Genomic DNA, 15,617 nt, shown 5'->3' on the forward strand with positions numbered 1-15,617 from the left:
GTGATACCTGCAGTGTTTTACCCTCCTAGCGAAGGAACTCATCCTTGTCAATTGCAACAGGTCGTATTTTACTACCCTTCAGAATGTGGCAATCCAGCAACCGAGACCTTTTCCTCATCTCATCTTTTCTTTTCTTTTCTAATATTGGTAGTCGTACAGTATGAGTACAACTGCCAAAAACTCCGTACGTCCCGAAAATCGTCACACAGCAACACCCGCCTGACTCAAAAGAATAAAAAACTCTCCGGCCCGTATGGTACAAACGGTCAATATCTTCAGGAAATGTAACCTCCACATCTCGCTTGCAGTAAATGCCGTTGTCCTCCCGTTTCCCCCTTCGCAATCCGCATTATACGGGACGTGTCGTGCCGGCCCACGACATGGCCACCTCCATCTGTAACTATCCCCGTCCTCAACACACTGGCTTATGCGGCCTGTTGGTGAGAACTCCGAAAGAGATTTCCCATGGGCTGTAATTGTGCTGCAGTCTAACAAGACTGGCGAACTTCTTTCGCGCCGGATCGAGGATGAGTCTTGCTCTGCTTCAGTTGCAGACCGGGACTACACACTCTCTCCCCCGCTCTCTGTCTCGTCGGGCCACTGATTCACTGACCGTCTGGACACTTGCGCTAAAGCTGGACTGACATGGGTTTTTGAATCCGACTTTAGCAGCTCTGGTTGGGAATGAGAGGTGTATGTGATTTGTCTCTCAACTTGATAAGTTGATGGAGCATCCGGACTTCCTGGAGAATGGGGAATTTACGAAGCAAGTGCCACATAATCACAATGGCAAGGCTACCTTGGCTACCTCAGATCCAAGTTCATATCCAATTCTTGTTACCATCAAACGCTGTTCTAATCTGTTTATCACACCTTCTCTCATAGCGCTAACAGCAGAGCCAGATTCTGGTAAGTGATGTCCTATTCAACAGTATCTTCCCTTTCGTCCCTTGTTTTTTTTGCAATTCTCGCAGGGGGCCCAAAATGCACTTTCGCGACCCTCTTTCATACCTTATCTCTTACTCTTCCTTGTGTTCATGTGTCAATTACCCTTTCTTCCTTCTATACATATACTGACAGTTCAATAGCGCTTATCAAGATGGCACACGTCGATGGAGAGCAATCTGATTGCGACCCCTACTCTCCGAGTATGGAAGAGTTTCGTGTCAAGATCAGAAAATGTCAAGACGCATCAATGGCTCGATCTCGGGTCCAGAGTGTCCTGAGCAACTACAACCAGATGTGTCCCGACATGCCCAAGGCGATTCAGCTAAAGGTCGCCAGGTTTCTCAGGCATGAGAAATGGGTAGACAGCCCGCGCACCCTTAGCAAATTTAAACTCTATTCTCTGCTGACCGGCCAAGGACGCACAAAAGCTCTGAACTTCTCAGCCTGGTTGGTTGTGGCGGCTATTTGGCCATCCCACCTGCTCGTTCTTGGCATCGCAGACGAAATGTCAAGCTCTGGGGGCAGAAGTTCCCTGATACACGACCTTTCTTCCCTAAAAACGTCTCAGAGGAGGAGGCACTCCTCAAGTATGAGGGAAATTTTGTGACGGGGGACGACTACCCTCTCTCGGATGTTAGCGATGGACATTCCAAAGACAACAACAAAGAGGATTACAAGCGCAAGTCGAATCTAGGCGATATTTTCGAAAGAGCCGCGAAAAAGCACAAGGTTGACCGAACTACCGCTTCGCCCAACCGTAACATCCCAGAGCCGCACAATGTGCAAAAGACCCCAGGTACTGAGGGCCCGGAACAAGGCAAAGTTTCGTATCTCAAAAGAAAAATCAAGGCACGGGACGAGCTTCTCAGCGAAAAAGACAAAGTCATCAAACAGCAAGACGCGCAAGTCAAGAAGCTGGAGCGTCAACGTGATCGAAGGTTCAAAGACGGAGACAAAGACTTCAGAAGGCTCTTCAATTGTGTCAAAGCGCTCAAGACAAGCCTCAAAGATGCGGCTGAAAAGGAGCACGATCTGCAGGCGTATGTTCGGCAACTGGAAGATCAGATCAAGAATCGAGATGAAGAAATCGAGAAGCTCTCTGATCGCAACAGAAAGCTCAGTGCAAAGAACCAGGACGGATATCGCACTTGGGAGATGCACGCTGAGGGACTGGAAGGGGGTCGAGGCAAAGAAATCAAGGAACTCATTCGTGATGACAGAACACTCGGGGAAAAGGTCAAAGAGCCATCCGATACGGAGGAGGAGTAACAGGCGTATATTCAACAATATCTTATGAGGCTGAAGGGACGGAAAAGCCGCCACAGGAACAACCATCAGACCTCACCATAAAATAGTTCTTTCGGGAACAGTCACAGCAACACAATAAACGAGATGATGGACGAGCTGAAGTTTGGGCGGGAGGTTATTACTTGGCACTTTGGCAAACAAAGTTTTCTGGCTTTGGAGTGTTTTGACGAAGAGAGATAAGAGGACTAAGCACGGTGGACACTCCAATGTCCTAGGCGTTGTTCTGGAATTCTTCTGATTCTGCTCTGTAAATGGAAGTTGCAATATTTCAAGGCGTTTTCATCATCCAGCCTAGAGATGCAATGCGAGAGAGCGGTTTGTTAGTTAGGTACCAATGTAATAGGCATGCGCTACACTTTCTTCTATTCATCCATCTTTGCATTGTATCCCCATATTGACCTCAATATGATTCCATGACTCATTGAGGAGTTGGTTCAGTGTTTTAGCAGCCAACAAAGAATCTCTCTCCTGCAATCTCGAGAAAGCCTGGGATCTTTGGCCATGTAGTTGCAATAACAGCTCACGTAGAGAACGACAATCATTTAGGAACCCACCCCTTACCATTGAGGCATTCGTAAAGTCTACGCTGGCTTCTGTTGATCATATTGACGGGACATTCCTTTCTTCTCAGTAACGCGGCGATCGCTAGCCAAACCTTAGGCGGCGTGTCGCTTCGGACGCTGTGATGACACTGATCACTGGGTGCAAATTGCATGTTGTTTAATGTCTCATATTTCACTGATTTCATGGTCATTTTTTGTTATTCTTAAGTAGAGTTGAGAATCTCTTGAGAAGCATTGACATTTGGGTCCTGGTGCATCTCTGAGGGCTGTTAGCTAATGTTAATGTCACTATCGAGAGTGAAACCAACGACTAGGTAAGGATGGATTTTGCATACTTGATTGAACCAGAATACTTGCTTGGGATGTTAATCTCATGTTAAATGTAAAGAGGCTTATGGTGAAGTAGCGAGAGTGCAAGACTGGATTGGAAAGGTGAGAGTGTGCAGGCAATGATGTCTAGATAATGAATCTCGAGGCGCATACCGGCCCTTCAAAAGTTGCCGCCGACTGAGGGTCTCATACCAATATGAGATATTAAAATAAACTTAGCAAAAAGCATACCAAACTTATACCAAGTTGCCTTGATCCTTTTGTTATCTAGCCCAGGTCCTCAAGTTTTCATTCCTCTCCCAGCGTACATATGTTTCAACGGCTGGCAATAACCGACAACTCTGGCCCACCGACCTCGTGCCGAAATAAGAGCTTTACATCCATCTACATAAAGTACAGCTGTGATCTGAGTATAGAATTTTATCTTGTATCGGACTGCATCTACGGAGTAGAAGCTCTTCAGATGCCCCACTTATTGATCGCGGGGGATATTATGCTTAGCCGCCACTGGCTGTTCAACCTGAACCTCACAACACAATCCTATTCTAACGACATGTTTCGCAAGAAGGCTGCAGCTTCACGGAAACCGGAAATATTGGGCTGTAGGAATCTGGGGTCTGGATAGTAGAATGCCACAGTCACCGAACGAACCAGTGATATCTCGCTAGATCAGTATCCGGCAGTCGTCATCAAAGATATCGCGGCCATCATGACAACCTCGGAGGCCAACAGCCTCAACCTCCTGGACCTCCCCGTGGATATCCTCAGCATCATCCTGAAGCCACTTGTCACGTCTTTTACGCCCATATGTCTCTGTCCGTGCACCAGATCAACCGTTAACCCGCTGCCCATTCTCCTCTCTCACCCGGCGCTACACACCATCGCCACTCCGCTGCTGTACGCAGGAAACGAGTTCTTACTGGACGCATCGGGACCCCATGCACAACACATCCGCAGAGAATTACAGAGCGCTCCGCCCGGAGCCGACGACAGACTTGCCGGCCGAGCTACGCTGCTCACAACACGAGGTGCTCTACGCAGAATAGCGAGACTGGAAGTGCGAATTGATCGCTTGAGAGGATGGATAGGGACAGATATTATACCACTACTCACGGAGCTAGCTGTGCAAGGAAGAATGGATTACCTCACAGTCTGGGTTCGCACCCCCATCGAGCCGAGGACTCCGGCCCATTCCCGCCCTGCCAAGCCGGGAAAAGATCTGGACATGTTTGCACGACCACCTCTGGAGGGTTTACTGCGTGTCCTGGCAGATCCGTACTTACTGTCAGCGCGGTTATGGGCAGACGCGCGGCATGCGAAGACGTGGTGCCAATTCCATATGGATGCCGGAGGATGCGGAGCGGAGAGTGGAGACCCGGGGCGGGAGCGGGAGAGGGTGGAGATTGATTGGCGGGAGATACTTCGCGCGGTAGATCCAGAGAGAAAGGAGATCACGGTCGTAGGCACTGAGAAGAAGTGGTGATTTTCGCAGGTTTTGGGGAGCAGGAAAATACCAGACCTTGATATAAGATGTCAAAATAACTTAGCAAAGGTATCCTAAACTCATCCTAAACTTATGCTAAGCTATTCAAGTCTTTTTGTCATTTAGGATCGGGGTCCTGAGGTTTCTTTCCTCCCCTAAGACTGGCAAGGCATCACAAGCAAGACGACTGAATTACCATAAGCATGATCCTTCAGCATTTGACGCTTGTGGGACATGAATCAAAAGCTGAGGGTGTGTGTTGTGCTGTACGTGGCGGATTATGGACGGTCAGAGACGGCACAGAAGCCGAGATGTGCAGTGGCTTTGTATTCGATGAAGAAAAGGGTGTACGAGATGGTTAGTCCTAGAAATTGATCAACATGTGAAGGTTTCTCTGATAGATCATCATGCTAAAGGGTGGATATCTGCGAGCGACAAAGGGAGTTCAAAAATTGCCAGTTATCGCCATGATATCCCAAGTATGGAAGTGTATCATTAAGTGTCAGGGATTTCAGAGACTAAAGGTTAGGCTTAAATTGAGTAAACTTATAAACTCGTCACGAGATCTATCATAGCGCAATATGCTTGGACCTCTGGACAGGTACGTACGGTACAATAAGAGTGATCAGCATGAGCATCTTGTGTGCCGTCTTGGCGATGCTGTTTAACCTTTCTCCTGGTGTAGCCTTGCTATTATGCAAGCAATCTTATTCATACATACCTCTTGTCTCAAATGCGCCTCCGTACACGAGCACAGTCTCTGAAACAGTCCGTTCTTAACCAACCATAGCAGTTATAATTGTTCGACAGTATCCGCACATACACGCCTCAATATCCCCGTCGGAACACCGAGGACCACCGTCCGCTTCCGATAGCAAAAGCAGGTCACGCGCAACGAACGAGCTTTGAAATGAGGAATGACGTATTTGCGTGCCTCATGATTTTCTTACCAATTGACCTTGTGGCAGACAAGCCGCTTCCCCCGCAAATGGCCCACGCGTTGAGGAGGATGAATGAAGCCTAGTTTGGGGGTCCCTTTTCTATCACCACCCACGCTTCGTGGTGTTTTATGGGATAATAAGCTGACACATTTATGGTATTCAGGTCGGATACTTTTAGAAGGAACACCCATCTTTGTTTTGCCTTTTCTTATCTCTGACGAAAACAATGCTGTGTACCTTGGCCGCTTGAAAAAGCTAAGGGAAACTTGAAAGGCCGGTGATACTCTCCGCCCCCCATGTTGTACATACAATTATAAAAAGAGTGGGATTTTGACAGGAAATACCGACAAAATAAAGAAACAAGAAAAAAAAAAGGTGAAAGGGTGAAAAATTCAGTGGACGTCATGCAGGTTTCTCGGTCACCTCCCGAAACTGCTACCCCGGGCCCTGAGTCTACCGAGAGCCTGGGCAAAAAGACCATGAGAACCTGATTGGATCGTGTATAAACAGATCATGGTTATTAAATAACAGTCGGATATAGCAAGTCTGCGCGGGCGGCAGGCTCCGGCTATTCATGGCACGTTCTCTTTTTTTTATGCAATGCGAGACGCGGCGCGGTAATGCTACGCTATCCAGGCTATCTAGACCAACTTAGACCATCTTTTCTGTGCGTTTGCACATGATCGGTCTAGAATCAATGAAATGCCGGTGTTTTCTGGAAAGTTTATGGGTGTGTAGGCAGACATTGCATGTGTGTGTATGTGTGTGTATGTAGACCTTTACAGATCATGGATGGATGGATGGATGGAGATGGACGGATGACAGAAAGTGAAAAGGACAACTCATGGATTCACGTCAATTGCCCACACTTTGCTATCTATGCCAAATAATAAGACCGAAGATCAATGACTTCAGACTGAAAAGAGAAGAGACCCGTCCAGCCCGTGTTGCAACCACGCTAACTGATAGGACAGCCTTGCAAATCTATCTGTCAGCTGTCTGTCTGTCAATCTCACATTGGCTTACCGCCCATACCGCACCCCCAAAGGCACCGCATTTCTATCCATGGCACACGGTCCCAGTGCCGAAATGCCCATTGACTCTATTGTGTCAGTGTGTGTATGATCATCGTCACTCAGGGACCCTTCTGGTTGCAGATTCGACACTCTTTGCTTTATCCGGAAAGGACTGGAATCATGATTTGTCGCTATCAATAGTGCTACTGTAGGCCAAGATCCAATTTTTCCAGCATCCTTATTAGGTAGGGAATAGAGACAGTAAAGTCCTCCCCCCCTTCGATTCCACTAATTTTTCTCTTCTTTCTCCTTTCCTTTCTCAGCGATAGACAAATAAAGACAGAGATAATAAGGAAATGCAAAACAGCATAAACCTCGCTTCAATTTTCTTGCTCAGCCTTTCAAGACTCTTGCTTTCACAGGATCCAGACCAAAGCCGCCCACCTCAATCCTAATCCCGTATGATTCGATTCTCTTGTTCCATTCAACCGAAGCTGAAGATGCCCACCCCCCATCTTTTTCCACAGTTGGGGGGAGAGGGTCCTTTTTGTTCACCTCTTGCTTTTTTGCTTTTCTTTTTTAGCCTTGTTTTTTCTTCTTCTTATTTTTTTTTTATTCAAAAATTGCCAAATCAATGTGGTATCCTGGAAAGTTTTGTTGTTGGTTGTGCCATATTCATAAAAGTTGAAATGAATAAAATAAAATCATCGCTTGCGCTGTCATAATTTCACGCCTTTCTCACAAAAGCACGCCATTCACACAAAGGTTACCGTGACTTTCTTCAGTGAAGGATAACATCATGAAAGTCGGTCTTGTGCTCATCGGCATGCTCGCCGTAGTGAACAGGTCCAAGCTTGAGGATGCGGTAGCTGTTGTTGGAGCTGGAGCTGGAGCTGGACGACTCAGTCGAGGCTCGTCGAGGAGCAGAGGGACGAGTGTGAGAGCGGGCAGCCGGCTTCTGAGGGTATGAGGGAGAAGTGGCTGGGGCGAGAGACAGGAAAGAAGACTTGGGAGCCGGGGTGAGAGGGAGGAACTTTTGAGGAGGAAGAGCAGACATTGTGAATGTTGTAGTAGTAAAGAGTTGTTGTTGTGGTTGTGGTTGTTGATGGTGATGGTGATGGTAGAGATATAGTGGTAGCTGAGGTGGGCGAGACAGCTGCTGGATCGGAAGGGACAAGAAGATAGAAGCGAGGCTTTGTTGTTTTGGTTAGAGAACAGAAAGGAAAACCATGCTCATTTCGAGCGAGGGTACCGTCCTCTTTATGCTTTCACGATCCCATGGAAACTCGCGGCCTTGATCAGCCGTCTCATCTCAAATGATGTGCTACTCCATAGTCTGTCTACCTACTAGTGTTGATACCAACCCACGAGACAGAGAGACTTATCATCATCCACCCCCCTGGCCTGGGGCGTATGTATCCCCTGGCCTGGTTCATTCTCTTCCGTATCGCCGACTGCACCCAAACTCCGCTGCCCGGGCTGTCTAAACTAAAATCTGGAGGGACATGCAGACATGCTAACATGCTGTAGTCTAGTGCGAAACTAGGTCCCGCTATCCCGCTCCCACCCTCTTCTTCTTTCTCCTGTGTTCCGTTTGTCACTGTCAAATGCTAACAAATTAGCACATCATCGTCATACGGTCGTCGCGTTGCGTTCCAAATCTCGAGATATTGAAATGATGGATCTTTGCCACTGTCACTGACTTTATGTCACACCCCCAGACAGACTCACCCCCCGGACACACTCCCCGGATCATACGGACCTGGACGGACCTGACCGCACCGGGTGCCCACCCGGTCCTCTTTGCTCCATGATTTGTTTCCCCCCCGGCCTCAGGGACGTGACAAAAAAGTATCGACCAACTTCTGTTCCACTTAATCTTTTCCGTTTTATCAACGATTGCCGGGTCCCAGTACTTCGTGTATGGCTTGTTATACAAGGCCCTCTTCTATTCGCTCGCCAACCAGTTTCGCTTTTAGAAACCCCGAAGACTTGAGACGCGACTATGCGTTGCACGTGGGGGTATCTCTGATACGGACCGGTCTATGATCTTCATCTTGCATCTGTTGCCCTGCCTTGCCTTGCTTCGTGTCAAGATTGCAGCTCGCAACAATCAAATCAATCTCGCAGGCAGTACATACACATCTCGGATCTTTGTCCAGCCCCCGCCGCCGAGTCTTGGATCGTATATCTCTGATCAATCCAAGCGAAATAAAGAGTTGGACTTTTCTGCTTTAGTTGGCTCTAGGATATCTTATCAGTGGCTTCTACTGCTATGCCTACAGCCTTACCTTTGCCCATACCAATGGATCATCCACATTTCCTCTAACTGGGCGTTGATCCCCAGTCACCCATCTCCTGCCATTACTGACCTAGCTGGCAGAAGTTCTATTTTGGGAATCCGCTTCGGTTTAAGATGGGCTTGGGATGAGTTTCCACATCAAACAATATATGCCTTAATGACGAATGATGTGGTGCTATTTGTAGAACAGTATCTGGCTTTCACATCAATAAGCTGAGCAAGTCATATATATTTATTAATGATATCCTATTTAGTCAAGCCAAGTACGTAAGGTCTATACATGTAGGATACAAAGACTTGACCTCTCCAAGTCTGGTCAATCTCCTCAGGGCTCACCATGGTTTCATCATCTATCGACCCATGCCCCTTTATACTCCCCAAGAAATGCAAACACATCCACCGTTTCATAGAGGTAATCATAGAGGTGATAATAAAGCATGTACTAGTGTATTCTACTAGTAAAATCTATCATTTACCACCATATGATTACCTAGATAACATAAAAGCAATGCAACGCCTGTGTTGCTAGCATCATTCTCGAAGCTACTAATTCCAAGTTGTTTTCTTTTTCGCTGTTACCAAGATAGGAATGCACACCCTTCTCCATTTTGCCTACATAATTTACCGCTCATTCGACGGCGAGTTGGGAGAGCTGTTTTTGGTCAGTGACTTGTCATTAAAGTATTATCAAGGACCCTAACTCACTATTGATTCCCAGACGTTCCCGGACCCGGCGTGCGAGGAGAGAAAGCAGGCGACGTCGGGGAGTAACTGGGGCTGGTCGGCGACTGCTGTGCGCCAGGGCTCCTCTGGAAGCTTGGGCTTGTTGGGGAATAAGCCTCAGGAGACGTTGGAGACCATGAAGGTGACGCCGGGGAATAAGAGGGTGAGGTTGGTCCAGCCCCATGAATGTTGGGCGATGTCGGGCTGTAGTTGGGGCTCGCCGGTGAATAACTAGGAGACGTCGGAGAATTGAACTGTGCTGGCGATGTCGGCGAGTAGTGTCTAGGAGACGAAGGTGACGTGGGCGAGTAGCTGGGTGACGTCGGGCTGTAGTTGGGGCTTGCAGGGCTTGTCGGACGCAACATCGGCGAGGTAGGAGAGAACGATGGTGATGATGGGCTGAAAGAAGGAGATGTTGGTCCATAGCGGCTCATGCCACCACCATCGATAAGAGGTGATGTGGGAGAGTATCCCATATTAGGTGATGACGGCGAGTAACTGAATGGCGATGTTGGGGATGTACTGCTGAAGGGGCTGGCCGCTCCGCGGTTGTACGGGCTAGCGCCACCGAATCCATGATCACCAACAGTGGTGAAGCCACCAGGTGATTCCGATCCAGCACCCTGAATAGGGGAGAAGTTTCCTGCAGCAGGAGAGTTGAGGCTGAGGTAGCCCGAATCAGCCATGGGGGAGCCAGTGTCGTAGGGAGTAGCAGCTCCTTCAACATCTCCACCCTTGGTGGGCATACCTGCCATCAAGCCCATGCGAGAGTTGTCAGAAATAACAGTCTCAAGCATCTTAGGATCCAGCAAGACATCAAAGTTACCGGTACCCATGGGCGCCATCTGACCTAGCATGACGTTCTCCGAGATACCACGGCAATCATCCAATTCACCTGTGGCGGCAGCTTCGAGGAGAATCTCGACTGTCTCCTCGAAAGAACAACGCATTAGAGCACCGGTGTCGGCTCGGTTGATACCATGTCGAGTGACCGCTGAAATGGAACCTCTGTATGTCATCACATCAACAAGGAGGGCAATGTGACGATGGTTGACATAAGAACCGTCAAAGGCCAACACGTTGGTCAACTCCTTCGCCAACGCGGCACGAGCAGCTTCAATACCAAAGACCTCGACGATTTGATAAAGATCGTTTGTATATGTTCGGGTCGCGTCGACACCGTCCACGGCCAAAACCTCGCGAAGGGCAGTACCACTGGTATCCAGATACCACTGTGTACAGCGGGGGTCATCCTTGATAGCAAGCAAAGCTCCATCAGGTCCTTCAGTGAGTCGGGTGCCCTTGGTGAGGAAAGCACGTTCAATGCCAGGAACGCCACGAAGAGTGAGAGTATCCAAGAGATGGGCCTCCAGGCGCTTGAGCATGACATCCTCCTCCATGCCACCTTCACCCTCTTCATCCTTGTCACCGGTTTGAAGGGTTCGAATACGGATAACCTGCTCATCGGCGTTGTTGTCACTGAAAATGACTGCCAGATCAGTAGGGTATTCTTCCTTGATGCGCTGAGCAACGTCATCGATCTTAATCTCCTTATCCAGAAGCTTCTGTCGGTCCAGAGTAATACGTAGAAGCCATCGCGATTGGTTGGCGGTGGGGTCCACGCTCTCATCCGGGATCATATAGTAAGACTCAACCATGTCCACATCTTCAGGGATGTTTGTTTCCGTGATGTTTGGATCATAGTAAATCTCAGTCACCGAGGTGACAGAGCGAAGGTTGGTGTATTCTACCATACTTCGAAGCTTCTTGGCTTGCTCTTGTCTTGCGAGCGGTGTGTTGAGGTACACAGCCATACTGGGAGTCTTGATGTTTTTGGCCAAGTTAAGAATTTCCTTGAGACGTGGCACACCAAGAGTAACGTTCTTGGACGACACACCAGCGAAATGGAAGGTGTTCAGTGTCATCTGAGTAGCAGGCTCACCAATAGACTGCGCAGCCAGAACACCAACCATTTCACCAGGGTTGACAAATGCACGATCCCATCTGTTCTGGAGTTCACCCAAAATATGGTCGAAAGCCAATTTGTTCAGCCGATGCTCCTTGACCACCTCCTTGAAGGCAAGGCGAGAGCGGAGCAGGGCCTTGAAGAGAATGGATGCATTTGCGTCAGCTTCAATCGAGATTTCATCAGTACCACGAACAATCTTCATGCTATCCAGCAAGTTTTGCACGGCTGGAATGACTTCAGACGGCCGCAAGTTGCTTCTGTCATTGGCCTTGACATTGAAAACTCGCTTAGCGGACTCGATGATACGAGTGATGTTCAGTGGCAGTTGCATCATTTCCTCATTTCCCTTGGCCTTGTTAATCTGTCGCACTTGTCGGCGATCAGCTAACAGCTTTTCCCATTCTTGATCGAGATACTCCATAGATTCCTTGTCGCCAGTCAATTCGTTACCAAATTCGTAGTCATGCTTGAACCAGTCCGGGGGGTTGGCAAGATCCAGACGATATTTCTTCTCAAATGCCGAGTTTGACATATTGAGGATACCCAACTTCTGTTTCTCAATAATCATAGCATCGAGACCGTCTTCACCATACAGGAACTGAACAATGTCTCCCAGAGAGTTTCGGACAGTTCCATCGTAACGGGCAGAAAGATCTTCCAGAGCCTTGACCAATCGTCGCTGAATATAACCTGTTTCGGCAGTCTTGACCGCAGTATCAATGAGACCTTCTCGACCAGCCATGGCGTGGAAGAAGAACTCGCTGGGAGTGAGGCCACGGAGGTAAGAGTTCTCGACAAAGCCACGGGCCTCAGGTGAGTAATCGTCCTTGGTGAAGTGAGGTAATGTGCGATACTTGAAACCAAACGGAATACGCTTGCCTTCGACGATTTGCTGACCGACAAGCGCAGTCATCTGAGAAATATTGATAGATGAACCCTTGGAACCTGAGGAAGCCATGGTGACAGCGTTGTTTGAATCCTTCAAACTCTTCTGTGTTGTGGTACCAGCTTTATCACGGGCCTGGTTCAGAGCCATGGAGACCTTGTTTTCGAAGGTCGCACGAACGTTCATACCAGGTAGGGCCTCAAGCTCATTCGCTGTGGCCATTGCTGTCAAGCGAGCAACTTCAGCCTTTTCCTCATCAATATGTACCTGAACTTTAGCAATGGTTGCCGCATCGGGAATTGTATCACCAATACCAATGCTATGACCATTGTTGAGAAGCCAGTAGGTGACAACCTGCTGGACACCGTTCAAGAAAGCCATCGCACCTTCAGGGCCAAGTTCGTTGTAGCTGATATGCACAATGCCGCCCGCGGCAGCACCAATGTTCTTCTTAGTCAAAAGACCATACATCAGTTGGCCGGCTTGGATCAGAAGACCCTCATCCTTAAGAGGGGCGTTTTCACCAGAATCCGTACCGTTGAACAGGCTAACCTCCTTAGGGATAACCATGCTGATGAGCTGCTTACCAGTCCACCGAGGACGAGGCTTATAGATAGCAGGCTGAGGAATGACACCGTCCCAGTTAGGCACCCAGAGCATACAGTTCATGATTTGCTCCTTTGTGAGGAAAACATCTCGACGGCAAAGCTTGTAGGCACCAGCCAGAGAGTCCTGGACGATACCCATCAAAGGACCGTTCTTCTGAGGAGAAACAATGTTCAAGGGAACTAGACAAAGCTCTTTGACCTCAGCGCGTGTTTCCTCGCTCTGGGGGACGTGAAGGTTCATCTCATCACCATCGAAATCGGCGTTGTAAGGAGAAGTAACAGAGAGGTTGAGGCGGAAGGTTGAGTACGGCATGACACGAACACGATGACCCATCATAGATTCTTTATGCAGAGAGGGCTGACGATTGAAGATGATGTAGTCACCAGTCATCAAATGACGCTCAACCTTCCATCCGTACTCAAGAGAAATCGCACCAGCACGGCGGTGATGGCGTAAATCGATTCGCTGACCATCAGCTCGGATGACATACTTGGCACCAGGATGTTCGTTGGGTCCGTTCTCGACAAGCTGATGCAGCTTTCCGATGTTGTAGGGTGTCACAGTTTCGGGATAGGTGAGGGTCCTGGCAATACTGCGAGGGACACCAACCTCGTGTAGAGAAAGGTTGGCATCACCAGTAATGACAGTACGTGCCGAAAAGTCGACACGCTTACCCATCAAGTTACCTCGAAGACGACCCTCCTTACCCTTTAGGCGTGCACGAATAGCCTTCACAGGTCGGCCACTCTTCTGAAGAGCCCGAGGTTGGCCAGCAATATCGTTGTCCATGTAGGTCGCAACATGATATTGCAAGAGCTCCTCGAAGTCTCGGGCAATGTGTTGCGGGGATCCTTCACGAATGGCTTGCTTGACATTTCCGTTGGCACGAATGATATCACCCAGCTTGTATGTCAAATCATCTTCGTTGCGCATACCAGTTCCCGTGCCATCCATAGAGATACTGGGACGGACTGGGGGTGGTGGCACAGGAAGAACAGTAAGAACCATCCACTCGGGACGAGCGTAGTCGGAGTTGAGGCCCATGTTGACAAGATCATCCTCCGTAATCCTCCTCAGAATGCTGTGCGCCATCTCGGGGGTGATAGGTGTTGTCTCCTTCTTCTTCGACTTCTGTCCATCTTCATCGACTGTAACTTCATCGAAGGCGGCTTTGAGCTGTAGGGCTGCTTGTCGAACGTTGGGCTGCATGTTACCGCAGCCACCGTGACCTCTCGGAGGACCAGTCTTCGTGCCGAACTCGTCGTCCTTTTGCTTCGCCTCGTCGTTCTCACATCTCCGCTTCTTCTTGCAAACTTCCCACACGCGGTTGAAACGGACTTTAGGATCTCGAGTGTTAATGGCGTTAACGAACTCAGGATCTCTCTGATTAGGCGGTTAGCAACAAAAGTTAAATAGCGTCACACAGCGAGACCAACATCATCGGCTAGCACTTTGCTACAGTTGTGGCAGACTATCTCCAAAATCTTTTTGACTTTCTTGATAAATCCAGGATGGTAGACAGGTTTGGCCAGTTCGATGTGGCCGAAATGGCCAGGGCACTCGCCCATTGCTTGGGTGCAGGTTTTGCAACGGAATTGTCGATCGATCGATCCGAGGAGCGGGTCGTTGAGGCCACCGTCACGAGGCTTGGTTTTGTTCTCCTCCATCGTTTCGGGATAAGTAATGTGGCAGACACTCATGTTCTTGATCTCCTCGGGAGACATCAAACCGAACTGAATCTCTTCCACGGTCTTGAGCGGAGCGCTCGAGTGGGTGAAGTAAAGGTTGGCCATGGTGGCGATATGTGATTGTCCTGGCGTGGAGTGGAAAGGAGCGAGAAGCGAGGGTAGAGATCCAAACGCGCGCCGGAACGCAAAGAAACGCGAAAAGTAGAAGAAAAGTGCGAAAAGATGCTATTAAAAAGGTTTTTGGTCGCGCAAGGTTGTAAAGTCGATAATAAATTCTCTCAAATGCGATTGTTTGATGGGCGATGAACAGCAACGCCTGTCCTGGCCACTGGCTCAGGTGAACCTCAGGCTGGTCTCCCCCGTCGCCGCCACCTTGTAGGTTGCAGAAACTCGAAAAATCGCGGTCGGCGATATCGTCGATCGTTCGTAATCGGTAGGTAAGCTGTTTCGATGGGATGCGCGCGATGCCCGACGCGCGCTGTGATGACTTTGTGTTGTAGGCAAAGTTTTGTCGTGGTTAAAGCGAGCAGGTCGGGGGAAGCCTGAAAGATTCTGGACTTGAGAACGGCTGGCAGCAGTTGCGCGCTAAGCCCTTTTTGGCCTCCCTGAGCTCAGCGTGTTGCCTGAGGCTTGTTGCGCGCGCGAGTAGAGCTACTTTGCTGCACGCTCTCGGGCGCTGACTAAAAACGAGATTTTGGTGTAAAGTGGAAACCAGTCGCGCTTTTTAGATGGATACTTAAAGTATAGATACTTGTACCCCTAAGATATTGGATCCAATCACGCCCTCTGACGTTTGAGATCTGGGCAGTGACTCAGGCTATGGCGAAACAGCTCCTAATCATTGATTCTGC

The 15,617-nt window shown here is 48.9% G+C and overlaps 5 protein-coding genes across 7 annotated transcripts; 3 read left to right on the plus strand and 2 right to left on the minus strand.

Annotated features, from left to right (window-relative positions):
* Positions 1-725: 725 nt before the first annotated feature.
* Positions 726-2,217, plus strand: FVEG_00686 (hypothetical protein; the record flags this gene model as incomplete). Its single annotated transcript, XM_018887264.1, has 3 exons — positions 726-909; positions 1,089-1,284; positions 1,365-2,217. 3 exons carry the CDS (start codon positions 726-728, stop codon positions 2,215-2,217), a joined length of 1,233 nt encoding a protein of 410 aa, XP_018743002.1.
* Positions 2,218-3,679: 1,462 nt separating this feature from the next.
* FVEG_00685 (hypothetical protein) lies at positions 3,680-5,021 on the plus strand. The gene has a single exon (XM_018887263.1). It carries the CDS (start codon positions 3,859-3,861, stop codon positions 4,630-4,632), a length of 774 nt encoding a protein of 257 aa, XP_018743001.1. The 5' UTR covers positions 3,680-3,858; the 3' UTR covers positions 4,633-5,021.
* Positions 5,022-5,237: 216 nt separating this feature from the next.
* Positions 5,238-8,136, minus strand: FVEG_00684 (hypothetical protein). The gene has a single exon (XM_018887262.1). The coding sequence runs from the start codon at positions 7,644-7,646 to the stop codon at positions 7,371-7,373; it is 276 nt and encodes a 91-aa protein (XP_018743000.1). The 5' UTR covers positions 7,647-8,136; the 3' UTR covers positions 5,238-7,370.
* A 332-nt stretch (positions 8,137-8,468) lies between these two features.
* On the plus strand, positions 8,469-9,152 carry FVEG_14716 (hypothetical protein). The gene has a single exon (XM_018903686.1). The coding sequence runs from the start codon at positions 8,635-8,637 to the stop codon at positions 9,106-9,108; it is 474 nt and encodes a 157-aa protein (XP_018742999.1). The 5' UTR covers positions 8,469-8,634; the 3' UTR covers positions 9,109-9,152.
* Positions 9,086-15,336, minus strand: FVEG_00683 (DNA-directed RNA polymerase II subunit RPB1). Of its 3 annotated transcripts, XM_018887259.1 has the most exons (3): positions 14,515-15,336; positions 9,597-14,461; positions 9,086-9,543 (listed from the first exon to the last, which is right to left on the minus strand). In XM_018887259.1, exons 1-3 carry the CDS (start codon positions 14,869-14,871, stop codon positions 9,513-9,515), a joined length of 5,253 nt encoding a protein of 1,750 aa, XP_018742996.1. In that variant the 5' UTR covers positions 14,872-15,336; the 3' UTR covers positions 9,086-9,512. The 3 variants fall into 3 exon arrangements, with proteins under 3 accessions (XP_018742996.1, XP_018742997.1, XP_018742998.1); XM_018887260.1 differs by having other exon boundaries at positions 9,086-14,461; XM_018887261.1 differs by having other exon boundaries at positions 9,597-15,336.
* Between the last annotated feature and the right edge of the window lie 281 nt (positions 15,337-15,617).

Source organism: Fusarium verticillioides, chromosome 1, assembly GCF_000149555.1.
Source record: "Fusarium verticillioides 7600 chromosome 1, whole genome shotgun sequence".
NCBI classification, from domain to species: domain Eukaryota; kingdom Fungi; phylum Ascomycota; class Sordariomycetes; order Hypocreales; family Nectriaceae; genus Fusarium; species Fusarium verticillioides.

Bases quoted from the DNA above. Each gene is read 5' to 3' on its own strand.
- FVEG_00685 (XM_018887263.1), top strand. From the start codon at position 3,859: ATGACAACCTCGGAGGCCAACAGCCTCAACCTCCTGGACCTCCCCGTG.
- FVEG_00684 (XM_018887262.1), bottom strand. From the start codon at position 7,646: ATGTCTGCTCTTCCTCCTCAAAAGTTCCTCCCTCTCACCCCGGCTCCC.
- FVEG_14716 (XM_018903686.1), top strand. From the start codon at position 8,635: ATGATCTTCATCTTGCATCTGTTGCCCTGCCTTGCCTTGCTTCGTGTC.
- FVEG_00683 (XM_018887259.1), bottom strand. From the start codon at position 14,871: ATGGCCAACCTTTACTTCACCCACTCGAGCGCTCCGCTCAAGACCGTG. The intron at 14,462-14,514 runs GTTGGTCTCGCT...CCGCCTAATCAG, and splicing joins GCAAAGTGCTAGCCGATGAT to AGAGATCCTGAGTTCGTTAA. The intron at 9,544-9,596 runs GTGAGTTAGGGT...GACCAAAAACAG, and splicing joins GGAACGTCTGGGAATCAATA to CTCTCCCAACTCGCCGTCGA.